Source organism: Protopterus annectens, chromosome 16.part0 (assembly GCF_019279795.1).
Source record: "Protopterus annectens isolate FY-2018-M chromosome 16.part0, PAN1.0, whole genome shotgun sequence".
NCBI lineage: Eukaryota > Metazoa > Chordata > Ceratodontiformes > Protopteridae > Protopterus > Protopterus annectens.
This window is the reverse complement of record NC_056750.1, coordinates 707,470,045-707,489,662: the sequence shown is the minus strand read 5'-3', so window position 1 is coordinate 707,489,662 and position 19,618 is coordinate 707,470,045. Positions and strand designations below refer to the sequence as shown.

The 19,618-nt window shown below is 39.7% G+C and overlaps 1 protein-coding gene across 1 annotated transcript in view; it reads left to right on the top strand.

The window, feature by feature from the left end:
* Window positions 1-383: 383 nt before the first annotated feature.
* Window positions 384-19,618, top strand: part of MEGF9 (multiple EGF like domains 9) — a 1,396,280-nt gene continuing 1,377,045 nt past the window's right edge. The window contains exon 1 of the mRNA XM_044058008.1: window positions 384-1,295. Within this exon, the coding sequence (XP_043913943.1) occupies window positions 584-1,295 (712 nt within the window). The 5' untranslated portion in view covers window positions 384-583. The remainder of the gene's footprint in view (window positions 1,296-19,618) is intronic.

Below are 19,618 nucleotides of genomic sequence, written 5' to 3'. Positions count from 1 at the left end.
TAACATTTGTACAAACAGACCACAACGTTGTTACAAATATCATGAACATGAATGCAAAGGAACAGGCTTTCCAAACAATTACTACCGCATAGAAAGTACTGTCACCTTGGAGTTAAACGCAACTTTTAGAGCACTCCTAAAATGAAATTAAACATCTGATTGTGGCAGCAGTGAACTCGTTAAATTATTTTCTAAACGTATAGTGGGAGGTGTGACAATTTCGGCTAACCAATGACATTCATCAGAAATCCTAGACTAATTAATGTGAAAGGGAATACCTTTCTTTTATATAACTGGTCAACTGTTGACGTAATCCCGGGAATAAATAGGAAGGCTTTAATACAACTTTGCGCTGTGATTGGTTACTTTAGTTGTCTGTCGCCTCCATGGTGGCCTCAATGGGGCGGAGTAGTGTAGGCTGTGCTGCTGTGAAACGAGTTAGCTGTCATTTTGGTAAGGTTTATCAGAAGAGGCGGATAGACACCGCGGGCCAACTGTGGGCACTGGCGGTGGTAATGAAACACCAAAGTAGTCTGAACGGCCGTTACGGAGAAGTATAGTGATTGATGGAGTCCGGAGACGTATGATGAAGGCCGGCCAGAGGGTGATGCTCCATCTCTGGCTATCCCCCTACTTTCTTACGTTTTTGTTGTTTTCAGGGATTCTCGCCAGAACCGCACTTGGATTTAATAATATTACCAATGGGTACTACACTGAAGGCAGAAATACGACACATTCTAGTGTTGCATCTTCTTATACCAGGAACGAAGAGCACGGAGAGGTGAGGATCACCTGGGGCATCTCTACGCAAGGTACCAGTGCCACCACTTTGGTGACAGAAGGAAATACAACACTGACATTTGTGGCTACAGAGGAGAAAACGACGGGAACCGGTGGAACAGAACCATTATTAGCTTCTTCGCAATTTAGGACGAGTGTTGCTGCGTCTGTCACTGAACTGGGGCAGTTTACTACCGCAGCAACAGAAAAGGTGACAATACCTGCAACAACAGAAAAGGTGACAATACCTGCAACAACAGAAAAGGTGACACCATCGACTACAACAGCAACAGTTAGAACTGTAGCGGCAACCGTATCCACAACAAGTACGGCACCAACAACGTTTGGGGTAGCTTCCACTACCCCACCTTCCACCACAGAACCTTCATCATCATCTTTTCCTAGCACTGCAGGCGAAACCACTTCCCTGTTGATCGATACAACTATTCTCAGCACAGTCCTAACCAGCAAGTCACCTGCTGTCACTGACATAGACAATGAAATCGAGCGCAAAGGTGAGTACTGCTCACTCATTTCGCACATCTCGGCTTCCGGTGACCCGGCTTCATCTGCTTTGATGCTAGGATTTTGTGCTGTTGCGTTGCATATGCAAACTTTAATTACTTTATTCTAGTGTATACTTGCCTTTGAATAGAACGATGCTTACGGGCATTTTGAGAGCCACAACCGTGTTTTGGTTCTTTCCACTGCTGTCAGCGGGTTGGAGACTCCCCCCCCCTCCCCTCCTCCTCCCCGCGAATGAAATTGCGTGTGCCTGGACTGCTTTGTTGTGTGCTGATCGCAGTAAATCAGCTGACTGCTATACCTCTGCTAACCACGCAGGAAGGTGCGGTGTTCTTTTTGGTCAGATACCATGTGCTTTAGTGACTATTGCATGTTTCATGTTAGGTCATTTATGTGTATAGTAGATTTTGCTACTCATTTTAGATATAAAACGCCAGGTATTTAAACGCCTTTGTGTGCACGTACTTTTGCATACATCAGTCTTTGGGTATATTCGTTTGTACGTACAGACCACATCCAACAGATGTCTTGTTGGGGTACACAGGCCCAATGTGAGTCAATCTGGAATAGCTTATATATACCGTATTAGACATGATTGCATAGTATGCTGTGTGCAGTCAGAGCAAGTTATGGGTTCTTTTATGTATAGCAAAACTGTGTCAATAGACAAGCATCTGTGCAGCGCAAAGTCTTAATTGTGCATCCTACGCTTTTGTTGTGTGCGCGCAGATAATTTGTAATCAGATGTGGTTTGGAAGTAGTGTTTGGTTCCACTAATAGGTTAGTGGTATAAATGCAGCTTGCTTTATCTTCCCTTGTTCTATTTTTATTAGACAGTTAATGTTAACATTTTTATATCTATTTGTGAAATATTTTTAACTTTCACATTGTATCATATTTAGTATCATTATTAAAGTATAGTTGAGTTTGTATTGTTTTTGTAAATTGTAAAATTATTGTTCTTAAAATGTTTCTGTAGTACTTTTGAGCTTTTCTTCCTGTGCCCCCACTGAAAATTGACATACATAGTCAGACTTTCCTGGTAATCATTGTCAATAAGTAAAATAATCTTTGTAATTAAAACTTTTTCCTAGTCTCTTTCACACCACACCTGAGTAACCTTGCACCTCAAACCAACTTTCATACTATCAGGACAGTAATCAGAAAAAAAGATCATACAATGCAAACCTGCACCCTTAATACTGAACACGTGAATAAACCTGAATTTCAGGGTTTGGTAAGATAGCCATATAAATCACTAAGGTGTGGCTTAAAAGAGGGTGATGTTGATGTGTGCTGAATTTTGTGATTATATACTGTTGCAACATATGTTTGTCCATTTCTCTGTTTTCTTCCCTGGACTGAAAAGTGAGGGAGAAAGGATACTCCATACCATAGATGTCCACAGACAACTCTGGTACTATCTTGACAGAACTAAATCTTTCAAGCTCTTAAGCTCAGTTGTTAATTTCTTTTTACAGTAAGTAGTGACAACACATATATAAATAGACTGTAAATGGTTAAGCCTATTACCTTTTGTTGTACTCACAACAACAAAACTACTGCAGGCAGGGTTGGATTCTAGAAATATTCTAGAAGCAGCAATTTAGTCTTCTGTACATACTTTTACAACGCATTATAATCTTGATTTCTTCTTTAGGTCTGCATTAGGCTTTGCAAAGACCAGTGACTCCTGGACATTTCTCCTTCCCCCTCCTAAATGTAGTAAGCTGGTGTAATCTCCCCATATAGCTAAGGCTACTGCAGCAGTGATCTATCTGATGAACTTAGTGTAGTTGTGTAAGTAAAGTTACCATAAGAGTAGATGTTCGAATGATCATGTGTTTATACTGAGTGTAGAGCACTCTTATGTTTGTGGTTCTGGGAGTACTTAGAGATGCAGCTTTTGTCATCACAAATGCACCAATGCAGTGATTTATATACCCCTCAGACAACTGCAAAATTAAAACAGTTTCTTTTGTAGGTATCTCTTGATGATCACACACTAGAACATATGATTACTGAGGGGTTTACATTGTTCTTGCATCACTGTGAATGGCGTCTCAGTCAGTGTCACCATCTGTTTGTTTACATAACCAGTGGGACATCGTAGTGTGCTATCTGCTGTGGTTGTAATCACCATGTAACCGTGATGGTGGTCTTGTGTATCAACGCCTTTCCCAGTTGTTTGTTAGTTACGCGTAGGATTAGGGCTGAGATTGAGCTTCATTTTATAGTCCTGGGTTTGATTAATTTTGCTTCAGTTGTTCTACCATACAACTTTGACAAAATCACTTAAGCAGACAGTGCCTCTGTTCCTCCAGTGAAAATGGCTTCAATCCAGATGGGCAATTTAATTAACAAAATATATAAAACATAACATCGTCTATTGTTGATGGAAAAATATTTTGTCATGTGTTGACTGGAATTATTATTGATATATCTTGAAATCTTTCTTAAAATGTAAAACTTATTAACTGAACACAGCAAGATTGTAAAGTGGTATTTTGTGGAAAAAACATCTGAGCAACATACCATTCTTCAATTTTGAAAGAAAAAAAAGAAGAAAGATAAAAATGTAGATGTACCAGGATGTGCTCTAGGTATTTGTGAATACTGCAGATTCCCTAATGGAGCCATCACAGACACTAACTTTCATATGGTGACACCTAGACACGCTGAACTGCTTTGCCATTCTTTTTATGTGACAGAATAGCGGCACTTAATTCAGAAGAGAATATTCTACGTTCCATCCAGTGACAGCAGTGGTTTGCTTCATAGTTTAAATTTTCAATAAAACAACACTCTTCCTGATGCCCTTTGAAAGGAATCAGTTTGAGGATTCTGTAGTGGACTTTGAAGGTTCATTGGCCACTGAACAGATTCCTTGACAAGTATAAACCTGTTGAAAATGTGCTGCCAGCAGCTGGTTTGGTAGCTACTACAACCCAGTTTGGGTTTGGACAATCTTTTTCGCCCTTTCTTCCCTTGGTGTGATACTTACCACAGATGCCTTTGCTCTAAAGTGTGATGGGGTATTTGTTTAGAACAGGCAATCCAACAGACTTAACAGACCAGTCTGAACATCACTGTCTTGAAGATGCTTGTAGTTCTCTTCACTTTGCAGGCATTTTAAGACCTTCTTTCTCTAAGGTGCATTTCTCATCCACTTGGACAGTATGTTGGTGGTGTTTTAGATTAGTAGTTAGAGACTGATACCTTTATAATTTCCCATATTAAGAGGCTGAGAGATTGGGTGATCTGGTTTTGCTGCTTTCTGATAAAAAAAAAAGCAACTTAGGCCATTTCATCAGTCTCAGCCATTGCCTGTGAAGTTGACCTTCCACTACTGGAGCAAAACTTTTTGTAAACCTCTTGTCTTCCCATCTGATGCCAAGTGCAGCATCTTTTCTTTTCCCATTCCTGTACTGGGTCAAGCATCCATTAATGTTTTAGGTCTATTCCAGTTAGATCTTATTTATGCTGTTTCTCTATTTCCCCTTGTTCTGAAATTTGTACGAAAACCAAACCAGTATAAGGTCAGAGACATTCTTATGAGCTTGTTTTCGTCTCTACAGGTTTGATTTCTGTTGCTTTTGTCCTGCCTTTTGGGGAAGCTTCTCTATCAGAGACCCTTAAAGAGCATCATCTCAGGCAAGCATTGTATATATTTTCTCTCTCTGTTTAATCGCATGGTTTCTCTAGCTCCATTAATAGTCTGGGACTCTGCTTACCAGTGCAGGGTAGTCCAGATCCTGACCCTGTCCAGCTGTCTTTCTCAAGACTAACATACAGAAGTAATTGAGTGAGGTTTTCATTAGGGGTAACTTCGCAGGGAATGGCTCTGCTTTCTGTTTTAATTCCGGCTGTCGTGTTATATTTGTTACAGGTTTTTGACAAAGGACTTGCTTTTGTCAGCTATATGTCGTAATAGAAGTGAAATTTTCTTTTATTAATGATTAAATCCTATGATAGCTTTATTGAAGGTCTGTAAGGCCTTCTTGAGATGCATCTTTTTTGACACTCCCTGTAAAAGAACCAATTCCTCCTTGGGATCTTCATGCTATGCTGGCAGATGTAATGTTGTCACTCTTGAGCCAGCCTTTTGAGCAGCGTTCAGGTCTTTGAATGCTAATATTCAATTTGGCTATGAAAGAGTCAAAGTTGCGAGCCTCTTGTAAATCTTATTATTTCTTTTTCATAAAGGTAAGGTGTAAGTGCAGACTAAGCTCTTTTATGCCTGTTATCCACTGAATCACAATTTAAGGCAGTTATTTTACCTGTTTTTCACTATATTTCTAACCATCAAGTGGATTGTTTAAATGTTTATCATCCACTGTATTTTATTTTTTTGAACAATGCTAAAAAGACATGTTCTCTAAAATGTCTTGTGTCCTGCACAAGCAGCAAATTGGATAAAAAGTCTCTGTAGTCATCCTGTCTGAGTGACCATCTTAATATCTCATGTTTTGCTTTGAAAAATACAATGAAGTGTTTGCATACAAAACTTTAAGTAAGAACTGTGGCTCTTCATAGGCCTTCTTCAAAAATACTTTTGGTTGAGAGTAGTTTGCTGCTGTAACATGGGGTTCTGTGCATACTTTTGAAAGACAGTATATTAGGTGCGATTTCCAGGTATAGATTGGCCTTAGTGTCTGCTATTATCTTGTTTCCTCTCTTGATACAACCCAGACGGATGAGCTGGGGATTCTTTCTTACTTTTGAAATGGACAGACTGGATCATGCAAGTTGCTAGAGTGCTGCTGTATTGATAAGTTCTTATCTTCACGGTCCATTAGATGTCCATTGTGGCATACCCAATCAGCTTGCCCATATTGTAGTATTTGTATTTGTTCTGTTTTTGTTTACCAGAATTGTTTGCCTGGGTTTGGTCAAAAACCCTTTACAACAGAAGCATGAGCATGAAAGCTTTGACGTATTATAAACATTTGTAAGCAGACACTTTGTAATATGCGTGATCAGACATTGAGTAGTATATTAAGTTACACATGCATTTTCTAATTGGATTACATTCATATGAAAGAGAACTATTAAAATATAACATCTACTTAAGGATTTAATAGATACTGAACACTGAGCAGTTGAGGAGGTGCATTAGAGCATATGTCAAATAGATAATAGATCCTTAGAAGTAGTGATTAGAAATACAGGGGAATGGTAGAACACAACAGAGCATATTGATACTGTGTTGAAGAGGTGGTAGATGAAGCACCTAATGAGACAATTATGTATGGCTGCTCTACAAGTATAGAGATTGTGTGGTGAGTAATATCGTAAAACTATGTTTATGGCTGGGAGATGCTAATAAAACTGTTAAAGCATTTTTGAAAACTGACTATGTTGCAGAGGATTCTGAGTGGAGAGAAATGGTTTGATGATATGGCAAGCTGAAGTGCAGGTTTTTCTTGTGCATTTCCTTTTGTTATTCCCACCATAAGAAGACTACAGATGTGGTCTAGTGTCATTCTGGCTTTTTTTTTTTTTTTAAAGGGATGGACTCTAGAAACATTCTAGAGGGGGCTACTTTTTCCTCTGTATGTACGTTTAAACAGCGCTACAAACTAGACTCCTTTCCCACATGTAGAACACATTTTGCTAAGACCATTCTCCAGGTCCTCCTAGACTCCCAACCTTCTGTCTCCCAGTCTAAAACAAGCTTTGCTTGGACTGTTTTTCAAGTGCTCCTGAACCCTCAACCTTCCTCCTCCCAAACTGTATAAGCTTTGGTATTCTACCCATATGGCTAGGGCTACTGTAGAATTGACTTAATGAATAAACACGGTACAACTGTGTAAGTAAACTTACCATAACAGTAAATGTTTAAATAATTTACTGCTGCAGTAGCCACTTCCTCAAGCCCCTTTTTGTGTTATATTTCTGCCAAGGTAAGGATCTGTATACAATATTACAATCTTTACCTTTCTTATCACTGTTTGGATATTGCTCATTTGACCTTTCCAGTTTTAAACATTTTTTTTTGTTTAACGTCCAAGTTTTATTGAGTGTTTCCTAATAGCTAATACATAAAATGAGATATTCCAGTACAGCTGATTGGTTGTGTGTGGCACCTGTGCCTTCCATTTGGCAATGGTCTGTCATACAGGTACTACAATTCCTAATATACCATTCTACTTCGAAGATAACATATGACAAGGGAAGATTATGAAAAGAGCTGGACAGCCTATGGGAGTTTGTAGAATGGCTGAATGACTGTGGCTTTTATTGAAATAAGCGTGAATTTTCATATGTGAAATTTCATATTGTATCCATGTTATTCACAAGAATGTGCTGCATATGTCGCGGTTCTGAGGTCTTGCAGGTAGAGGAAGGATGCTGAGGTTGTTTGCATCCTTCTTTTTATGTCTTGTACAAGCAGTTCAAACAGGTCCAGGAGCGGCCTTAGGTCAACTGGTGCCCTAGGCAAAAGGGCTCCACGGCGCCCCCCACCACACCACATGGTGCCCCTATCCTGGTCTACCTACACTAAATAAATACTGGAAAAGCACCCCTACTAGAGCGGCGCCCTAGGCCTAAGGCCGGCTATGAACAGGTCTATCCAGGAATAGTACTTACACATAGAAAAAAAGTGGCCTTTTTCAAGTTTATATGAAAGGGCTGGCTTGTAAAGATTCAGTTTCTGCCTGGCATAGAGTCTCTGCTTTTAATAAGTGTTGACAGTCAATGGTTCTCATTTTATAAATTATTACAATGGTAGTTGCAGACTTTGAAGTTTCTGCAACATTTTTGTTTAGTGACAGGCTGCTCTGTCTTCTTAATTAGTCAATGTCTTGTTGTTATGGCTTTGAAGATGTAACCATTAATAGTATGCCATCTTCAAAGAGCTGTACCACTTTCTCTCTTCAGTCTTTTGGTGTGATATTTATTTTCCATTTAATTCTTGGAACCGTATTTCTTTCTTTTGGCCTTTGTGTTGGTGTTCGTATGTGTGAATGCTTTAAGTTAAGCACTGTGCTGGGTATATGGATGCTGCAACAAAGTTTGTAGTGAGCATTTCTTAGCCAGTTCAGTTTTCTGATTGTATTTACTGAGGTCAGTCACTAAAGCTAAGCATTTCAAATATAATCTCAGTCAGATGAACCTATGGTGCCATTATGAAGCTTGGCAGCCAGAGGGGAATCTGGATTAAAACATTCTCTCTTGCTCTCTTTTTTTCTTAGTTTTAACTAGGTAAACCCGCTAGCTTAGACGCCTCTTTGCACGACAACCAGGGCACTCCATAGTTAAGAGTTGTTTAGCCACATAGTTTTTTAATTGGAAATGGACGAAATTCAATCCAGAATTAGAGCATGAAACATGTTTGCAGCTCACAGACGTTAACATGTATATTAAAGTGGCAAACAACGTGATTGTGGATTCCATTGCTATCAGTATTTTGGAGTGATGCAAGGGATGTCTGTTCAGTTATCTGTATGATTTATAAATGTTGTGATTGCTAGTGCTTTGTTATTTCGTTATTTTTGTTTTTAAATATGACTGGAATAAGTTGTGAGAGCCTGTTTGCAGATACAAACTTATAAAATGTATGCAAACCTGTTGTTAATGGTAGCTAAACTGTTTTTATGATGACGCAAAGTTTCCTACTATACTGTGTTGTGACATGACAAACCTTTCCCTGCACAGAGAGATTTGAGAAATGTAGACCATGATATAAATGTGTTACAAATAAATAAAAACAGTGACTTATGAAAATGCCTGACATACTTTTACTGTAGTACATCACTAGTTAATAGACTTAATCCAGGTAACTTTAGTTTGACTTTCTTGACTGGAGTGTACTACATATTGATTTACTAATGCCAGCAATAACCTGTCATCGCTATTCATTTTGCTGCAAGCAGAGGAGTGGCATCTGAGTCAGGCCAAAGCAAGGGAATAAAATGGGTTGTCCTTGCCTTGGGCTATTTCTAATAAACATGATGTGGAACGAGTTGGTAAAGCACATCTCCCTTTAAATTATGTAGATTGTTATTGCTGAGGGATGCAAATTCATGTACATAGCAAATGAACAGCAACGGAGCTTTGGAATGAGTTGGCTAGTGCCATGGGCTTTATGTCAACAATGATTCATGTCAAGCCAAGCTTGCCTTCATTGCGCTGGAGCAAATGTAAGTTGTTTTTGTTGCCTTGTATAGTGGTGGAGTTGCCAGGAAGTCTCTAATCCAACATGATTCATAAAGGACTTTAACCTGCGATCAGGGAAAACCTGAAGCAAGAATGAAAGTTAGTTCTGACATTTCATTACCACAGATTTCATAGAATAAGCAGTCAGTTTTACTAAGGTATGCACTGGTAAAGGTCATGTCCTAGTTGTCATTTTCCAGTTTTGTTTTATATACAGCTCAGTACATGTGATGCTGTCGTGGGCAAGTGGGAAATGGTAACATGCTGTGCAGTGTGTACATATGTTATGTTTAAATGTCAGTGTTTCTTGGTGTGCATGCCTGTCTATACATTTGCATATACATGCACATGCATGACACAGTATGTTGTGTGTGTTGTATATGCAAGATTTTAGTGGCTTTACGTTGGGTGAGAATGGTGAATGAAAAAAAGGTATATAGGTAGGTACTAGGCTATTGGCCCTAGGGCTTATATAAGCCTAGCCAAACGGTACCCTGGCTTTTGCCACACAAGAAAATTATTTTCCTGTGCCCCTGTCAAGCAGAGCCACAGAAGTGATCCCTGGGGTGAATTTCCTATCTCCCATCCAATCATCAAGATTTTTCTTGAAGAGTGCTAATGAGGAGCTTTGTTTGATATAGATGGGTAGTTTGTTCCAGAGTATGGGAAGTCTCTGGGACAGGAATCTATCCCTCCAGCATGTTCTGTTTATTGTGGTGACAAGGTTTAGGTCCCTACAGCATGTAGTTCTGAGGGATTGGGATTTCTTTACGTGGAGCATATCCAACAGCTCTGGGTTTCACATAGCTTTGTATGTTAGGCAGAGATCGCCTCTGAGTAGGCGATATGCGACAGAGTAAAGCTGGAGTTTTTTTGAGACTGTCTGCGTAGGGCATCTGTTTAAGGCCGGTAATCCTCTTTGCGAGGTATTTATGTGGCCTTTCCAGTTGTTGGTGTCTTGTGAGGTACATACAAAAAGGGGTGTTGTACTCTATAATGGGTCTAATGAGTGATGAGTAGAGGGGAACAATGACCTCTTTTTTCCTGGATGAGAAACCTTTTGTGATGAGGTGTGTGCCACGAAGAAGGATTTTCTGACTACTGTGGCGATGTGATTATCAAAGGAGAAACCACTGTCCACCTGTGTCCCAAGGTCTCTTATCACACTTTCGGTGTTAAGTAGACTACCGCTTATGTGGTAGTTCATGGGTACAGAGTTTTTACCTGACCTTGTTGAACAAAAGACTGAAGTTCTCAATGTTAGCAGTACCAATATTCTTACTGTAAGGTAGCATTTCTGTCTTCGAGCTAATTATTAAATTGATTGGTATATGGAAGTACTGTCTACATTTGGGTTGGAAAAATCTGTTTTAAGCATCCCGATGTTCAGCTGGCTTAATAAGCATTACAAGTAGCTTATCCGTATGTATTCATGCAGCTGTCTTACAAAAATTTAGCTGTGTTGTAACATCATGCATGTGAACATTACATGTCAGAAGAAAACAAAAGAAAGTGTGAGGAGTATTCTTTTTTGTTTTGTTTTATTTGTTTTTGTGCACAGTGTCTACTGATGCATTTGTGCATACAGGGTGATTGCCTACTTCAGTTTTGTGTTTAATCATTTTTAATATTTATTTTATTTATTTTTATTTTTATTTTTATTTTACATTTGTTGACCGGGCTGGTCTAGCTGGATACATGTCCCTTTTCAGTAGAGGCCCGTGGAGAAAAGCTCCAACATAATAAGATAAGAGTAATTTAACATACAGAGAAAAAAAATATATACTATTAACATAGGTATAAATGAGGACAGCAGACAAACACGTGTGACTAAGTTACCATTCATACGAGGAGGTAGGTTGAAGAGGGGAAGCCTAGAGGAAGAGGTACTAGTCTCCGGGAGGTGATGAGACTAGTGAGGTAGTTGTTGGCTGGGTTTAGTCTGGTTTAGGGCAAGGACATAACCAGTGAGATTTCAGGAATTCGCTGAGGTTAATTTTAAATAAGTTGAGCGAGGTTATACGTCTTAAGTTGTTTGGAAGTGAATTCCAGGTTTTCCCTATGGAGTTGGCATAGAGGGCATCACCACCAGAGTTCTTGGATTTAATGGTTTGTATTTGAACACTATTAGCTGATCGGAGGCAGTTAAGGTTTGAGTAGGGTGTTAATATTTTGCTCAGAGCAGGGACTCTATCAGGTTGGTTAATTTTAAATACTTCCGTGAGTTGGGTGAAGTTGAGAAGATTGGGCAGTTCAAGCCAGCCAAGTTTCTTTAGGTTAAGGCAGTGATGAGTACGGTAGGGTGTTCCTGTTATAAATCTAGCTATGTGATTATCGGCAATGGAGAGCATGTTGAGTTCACGCTTATTGAGGAAAGATAGGATAGGGGAGGCGTACAGGAGGGTAGAGAGAAGATGAGTGCGAGCAATGGTTAGTTTGGCATGAGGGGTCAGAAAATTCTTAATGCGATACATTGAACCGAGTTTTTTGTTTACTGTCCTGATGGAATTGCTAATGTGAATGTCGAATTTCAGCCTGTGGTCAATAGTTACTCCTAATAGTTTAGTGTTGGGGACAGGCTCTATGATGGTCCCGTTGGTGGATTTTACATGGAATGGGATATTGTTAGGAGGTAGAGGTTCATTACCTAGGGGAGTGGCTGCTGAGGGGAAGAATAGCAGCAACTTGTTTTTTGCGGGATTAAGTAGTAGTTTCAGTTCAGTGAACCAGTTTTCGATTTTAGCGAAACAGTTCTGGGTTTTTATTTGGAGTTGTGAGAGGGAGATGTCAGAGCAGATCAGGGTAGAGTCATCTGCATATTGAATGCAGGTGGCTTTGGGTATAACTAGGTGAAGATTGTTGATGAAGACTGAGAAGAGGAGGGGACCAAGTATGGAGCCCTGGGGGACGCCAATGGTGTTGGGGAGTAGGCCAGATAGCCTGTTTTGCCATTGGACAGCCTGTTGCCTACCAGTGAGGTAAGCTTTGAACCAATTTAGGGCTGGGTTGTCGAGATGTAAGCCTTCCAGGGTTTGGAGCAGAAGCTGGTGGTTGACCATGTCGAAAGCTTTCGATAGATCCAGAAAGAGAGCAGAGGATATGAGTTTATTATTACGGTTATTGTTGATTGAGTCAATAAAGGAGAGGAGAGCAGTGGTAGTACTGTGATAGGGGCGAAACCCGTGTTGGGAATTAGACAACAGACTGTTAAGGGTAAGGTAGTTCAGGAGCTGTCTGTGAACACACCGCTCCATGATTTTAGCTAGAGGAGACAGGATTGCTATCGGTCTATAGTTGGATGTTTCCGTGGAGGTGCCTCCTTTGTGGAGAGGGATGATGTATGAGATTTTCCAAATAGATGGGATGGTGGCTTCGTTTATAGTTCTTTTAATCAAGATAGATATGGGATAGGCGATAGCATCTGACGCTATCTGAAGGTATTCCACTGGGAGGTGATCCGCCGCTAGGGTGGTTGGTCTTAGTTTTTTTAAGAGGGAGAGGATGTAGTGGGTAGGTACAGGTTCTAATTTAAAGGAAAGTGGAGCTGAGTCACAAGCGTAATTGGATGATGAGGAAGTGTTAGTTATCTGGGTGGCTAGAGACTTTATGGTCTCCGTAAAAAAGGAGTTGAAGGCGTTGGCAATTTCGACAGGATTTTTCCCTATAAGTTTCTCAGGGGTGGGGGTGGTAGATTTACCAGGATGGAGGAGGTTATTAAATCCAGCCCAGAACTTTTTTGGGTTTTTCTGGTGTTTGTCCTGGAGGTGGCAGTAATACTGTTTTTTATCTTGAATAATGGCTGTTTTAGTCGAGTTTCTGAGTTGTTGGAATTTAATGCGATCTAGGGGAGTTTTGGTGGCTCTCCATTTGTTCCAGGCCTGGTCACGGAGTTTGATTTTAGTTTTAGTCTCCCTGGTTAGCCAAGGTGCTATACGTTCTTTGGTTCTAATTTGCCGAATAGGGGCGTGACGGTCAAGTATGTTAAGGAAAGTATGGTTAAAGTAAGTAACACTCTCCTGTAGGGGTAGGGTTTTGAGGATGGACCAGTGACAGGATTTAAGTTCTGCAAGAAATTGTTGTTCGTTAAATTTCTTCTTATTTCTTACAAATCTATATAAAGGGGGGTTAGTTGATGAGCTTCTGTGTTTGATAATATAGGTGATTAGGTGGTCGCTAAGGTCATTGGGAAGGGTTCCCGAAGTATAATTTAGTGGATCATTATTGGTTAGAATCCAGTCAATGGTGCTTTCTTTTTGTTGAGCATTTCCTATTCTAGTTGGTGATACGATATTTTGGGAGAAGCCATGTAGGTTGATTGGAAGGGGGTTAATATTTGCAGTGCAGTGAGACCAGTCAATATTGAAGTCCCCGAGTACTATGGTTTCTTGAGGGTAGTTAGATGTTAGCCAGCTGAGAGTTTGTTCTAATTTTTCTGTGTTCTTCCCTGGTGGAATATAAATTACAATAAGATTTATCAATTTTTGGGTGTTTAGGCAGACCTTTAGAGCAATAAGTTCAATATTAGAGGCTTTGGGAGGTTGTATTGAATACCTGATGACATTCCTTGTATTCCTATACATAACAGTTATGCCCCCGCCCCTTTTGTTTCCCCTGTCTAACCTGTGGATATTATACCCAGGTGGGATTATCTCTTCGTCCTTGGTGGAGGGTTTTAACCATGTTTCCGATAAGCACATAATGTCAGGGGAGTGGGTAGCTAAGATAGCGTGTAGGTTGTGAACTTTATTATTTAAGCTTCTTAAGTTGAGATGGAATATGAGCAGGGAGCCTGTAGAAGTACGGGTGAGTTTGGAGGTGTTTGAGACCAGGATCTTGGTAGGACCTGGGTTGGGGTGGATATCACCGTATGTGGTGATACATTTTTTCAGGTGGTCTAAGAATCTTTGAAGTTTACAGAGCAGTTTGGGATAGGCTCTATTGGTCGATATCTTAGGGTGGTAGAGGGTAAGATGGACCATTTTGGAGCTTAGCCTCTGTCAGGGTATAGAGAAGTAAAGATAACTAGAGAGGATAGGTTTGGATGGGTGGAAGTGTGTCCCTTTGGGAAGGGGATTTCCAGTAGAGTTTGGTTTTCATATCTAGTTAAGTAGTAGGGAATAAGTAGGTATATTGCTATGAGAGGGGTTATGCTAAATGTAAGTTTGCCCATGATGTCCTAAGGAAGAGGAAGTCGAGGTGGAAGGGCTGGAAGACTTTACTTGGTGAGAGAGTAAGGCTGAGAGCATGGGAGGAGTAGTAGCAAATTGGGGGAGGTTGTAATAGGTGGAGGGTAGTGGGAGGGGCTATTTGACTTAATAAATGCAGAGGTAGTGGGGGCAGGTGGGATATGGGTGCAGGGTGGGGAGCGGAGCGAGCCCGAGCGAAGCAAAGCTGGGAATACACCACCAGGAGTTCACAGGGCCTTAAAGGCAGCTGGTAGTGAGTACTGTTAGATTACTTTTCAGGCTGCTACTTTGCTAGAAATGGAATTCACAGTTATTTGTTTATGCAGCATATGCTGCTAAATAGGGTGGAGGTACTGACTGGTTCCTGCCAGCGGAACGCTTTCCTGATAATGTTAGGCTACAGGATATAATTTTTTACCCTGAATTGTCTTTTTAATAGAGGAGTCTTTGTTCCAGATGAGATGCTCAGGTTAGTGCATTCGCACCAGATTGGAGTCCTTAGGGCAGCGTTTGGGGTCCGGGTGCCACGCGGTGTGTGGTAGTGGTGGGGGGCTACCTAGGATTAAACAATAGCAAGAGACATAGTTTAATGTGGCAAAATAAAGCTTAGTGATTATTTAGGCAAATTAAATTGTATACAGAAACAAAGAAGCAATTACAATATTCAAATACTGTCGCTAAACACTCTAAGCAGAAAGGGTTATTTCCAGCCTGTATAGTTTAGTTACAGTTGTAAGGCACCATCCATCTTTACAGCAGTAGTAATTATACACAGTCTAACACTAGAGTTAATGGGTGAGTGGTTAGCAATATGTTTAGTTTTGTTGGCATTTCTAATCACAGGAATGGGAAACGGTGTTTTGTTTTGAAGTAGTAACATAATTTCATTGTTAATAACCTGATCAAGACAGACTTTCTGACTTGCTTAGAAAGTAGCTTTTTGTCATCAATTTCTGAAGCACATGCAGTTGCACAAACATGCACACACTACTGTCTTCAGCTAAACACAGTAGTAAATATCCTGATATTTTTAACGTGTTTTGTTTGTAGTATTTGTAATCCCTGTCTGTTAAGCTCAGCCCATAAATCTTTGTCTTCAAGGAGGAGCTGGTTTGTGACTACATGAGCATCTGCAAATTCAAAAATGGTATTTGGGGCATTAAGCTCCTCTATGGCAAACATTAAGCTTGCTTATCAAACCTATGAACCCAAGTTTGACATTTTATGATTTTCATTGTGATTTTTTTTTTTTAATTTTCTTAGTGTTAGTTTGCAGTCGTGATAGGGCATTAGTGTTTGTACAGAAATGCTTTTGGTATGTTTGATGTGATAATCACAGCCACACTACAGCCGTCTGCTCATGCTTTCTTGTGCACCTGTGGTTATATACAGCAGATGCATAGTAGTGCTATTTTCAGTATTTCCTACAGTTGCTGAAGTAAACCATATTTTTTTAGCACCTGTTCTGGTAACTTCAGTTTTGTGTTAATAACCAGTTTATTACGTCTGACATCTTGACAGTAAAGTTCATGAACTGAATCTTTGCATGATATATTGCTTATGATTGAAGAAACTTACTCTTAATTTTTTTAATACATGGAGCTTTACCTGCTAAAATGTAGCACCAGGTATAAAACACTTAGCACTGCCATACAGAGACCAACTTAAAACTAAGTACACCCTTTGTCATCCAAGCCTTAAAAGCTGTTGGTCTCCTCACTCAGCCACGCTGTTTTTTTTAATAGCTTTCAGAATTGTTAGGTTTCTGTAGTGTAGTTTTGTGGCAGAATGAGGCTCAGTAATACGTTAAAAAGTGCATAACATAGAGGATTTTGACTGGCTGTTCACTTATGGCCAAATTGTTAGATATTTGAGTTGTGTAAGTCATGGAATTCATGTCCAAAGCAGAGTGAAGCAAAGCTCATGAAGTGAATCTTGACATCCATATTAGGAATATACAGCTGAGTTGTGATTTAGAGAGACACATTCATAATTATTTTAGTATATGGGGATTAGCTGCTCAGAGGTACTACTAGTAACAGAAAAAAAGTCTAGGAGTATGAAATGTTTTACAACTTTGAAAGCTGTAAAATGCCTAGCTGTGCCTTACCGACGCTAAATGTTTTAGCAACTGTTAGACACTTCACTCACCCTCATTTATATCATGACAGGGAATAACAGCTGTTAAAGCTGTTTTAGTTTTTGGCCAGTGTTGTTCTTTGGGTGTGACTAGTGCTAAACAAAACTTTAAGTACCTTCTGTATGTTAAAAGGTTGCATAACAAAATTCTTTTCACAAATTTTTAGTTTAATTGTAGTGCTTCCCATTATACAAGTAACTGTCTTATGCACATTTTTGAGGTCACGAACATGCAAAACAGTGCTGTATTTTTTTGTTTTTGAGCATAATCACTGCAGACTATTATCTAAAATATTTTGAAAGCTGGGGAGTGCATTCCAGCAGACTATTGTTCTAGAGATGGTGTAGTTTATCAAAATTTATAATTGAAGTCACCCTTTGTTTTTACCACATTTTAAACAGTGGTGCATGCAAGAGTTTCACTCCTGTGTTTTCACTGGTGCTTTTTCCTTTATATAGTTTGTGGGCTAGGTGACACGTTTCTGTTGCACTGCCTCTTATGCTTGTTGTGACATCTTTGTAAGAGGATATTATCTTGTCTGACTCGTGCTTCTTTTGCTAATTAGGCACAATGCTTCTTTGTTTTAGACCTTTCTTATAGTCTCTTGTTTTTGTGCTGTGCGGCTGAAAGAAGATTTTGTTTTGTATTGCTATTCACATGTTGAGATGTGTGGAGAGTAATAAAATGGCAATACTGATCAGCTATTAGTGTAAATTTAACAAATTTATCTTTTATGGTACAGTATTAATATCAAGGATAATACTGAACATTGCTTAGAATTATGTGTAGACAGCATACATTAACAGCACAAGATGTATTGAAACTCTCTGCATGTATGTTAGAGTTCTTAATCTGAAAGGGTTGTACATACCACAGACTGTATATATGGAGAAATGACGAGGCAGAAAATTTATGTAAAATTGCTTAAATTCTATGCAAATGGTGACTGAATTAAACAACTTAAGATTTCAGCCAAGTGGTCAAGCCAAAACCTCCAGCACCCTCTCTCCAACCAGTGCTTCATGTCCCTGCACACACCCACACTTTGAGATTCGGTTTACTTACAAACACACAGACACTCTTGGGGAAGGCTGGCACAGGTTTACTAGCTATGCCCCCTTCTGCCTGGACTGTAAGGTAGTTATCACTACCACCAATCACTTACTATAAAGACCCTTACAAAGGGTGACCAGTCCTACTGTGTAATGTTACTATTATTCAAATGGTAAGTGTGACCAAGACCAAGTCTATTTAGGAGTTCATAGGTTTATTGGTAGGTACTAGGCTATTTGCTCAAGGGTATTTATAAGCCTTGCCAGAATGTGTTGGCTTTCATCTCCCTTTTAGACTAGTTTCCTGAGCCTCTGCCCAGCAGGGCCATTGAAGTGATCCCAGGGGTAAATTTATGATTTCCCATCCACTTGTCAAGATTTCTCTTGAAGAGAGTCACTGAGGGGCTTTGCCTAACAGAGATTGGGATTCTATTCCAGAGCGATGGAAGCCTCTGGGATGGGAATCTATTCCTCCAGCATGTCCTATTTATTGTTGTGAGGAGGTCTAAATCCCTGGAGCTTGTGGCTCTAAGAGATTTGGTTTTCTTGAGGTGGAGCATGTCCATTAATTCCGGTTTAGACATGGCCTTGTACGTCAGGCAGAGATCACCTGTGAGTAAGCGGTAAACAACCAAGTAGAGCTGGAGTTTCTTTAATCGAGCATAGGGCATCTGTTTGAGGCCCACAATCCTTTCGGTGAGGTACTTCTGTGGTCTTTCCAGCTGTTGCAGGTGTCAAGTAAGGTACATCCCAAATGGGGCATTGTACTCTATTATGGGGCTGATGAGCGATGAGTAGAGGGGCACAATGACCTCTCTCAATCTAGATGGTGAACCCTTTCGTGATTAGGTGGGCTACATAGAAGGATTTTCTAACCACTTTGGCAATGTGATTTTCAAAGGAGAGTTTGCTATCTACTTTTATTTATTTTCAGTTGGTTTACCAGGATAGTTCATTGGGCCAAAATGAACCCGTTTTCAATGGAGTGCTGGGGAGAAAAGCTCCAAAACTAAATAGATTACAGTATGTTATTCATAGTAGTTATACAAATTATACTATTATACAAAAGTTAAAGATACAAGAAAAACAATTTCAGATAATACAGCAAAACTAGAATTAATACAGACTAGTGATGAAATTAATAGATAATACAGACTAAAAGGAATATTGCATGAAAGTACTGAGAAATAATAAGATATTAGGAAGTATTGCACAAAAATACTGAGAAATAAAAACATATTAGGAAGCAAACACTTAGGAGGTGTGGCCTAGTGAGTTCTTTCCAAATATCATAGGAATAATAATATGTATGAGTTAAGGGTAAATAATAAGATCTTTTAAAAATAAAATGGTTGGGGGTGGTACGAATGGATGGTGGTAGGGAGTTCCAAAGGTGTGTAAGGCCGTAAGACAGAAGATTTTTGCCTGGGGGCTGAGTTGGTTTATATACTTTTAATAGATTTTGATTGTTGGATCTTAATACTCTATCAGGAAGGTGCATTTTAAAGGCTGATGAAAGGGAGGGACAGAGGGAGGGGTTGAAAATGAGCTTGTGTGCAAGAGTTAGTTGAGTGTATGTGAGATAACTGGGTAGCTCTAGCCATTTTAGTTTTTGGAGAGAGGAACAGTGGTGGGTGGAGGACTTGTGGTTGGTAGCGAACTTGGCGATTTTATTGTAGCAAGAGGAAAGTTGTGTTTTCAGAGAGGACTGTAGATTAGTTAGGAGTGGAGCTCCGTAGAGAAGGGAGAGGATGAGAAATGAGGTAGAGAGA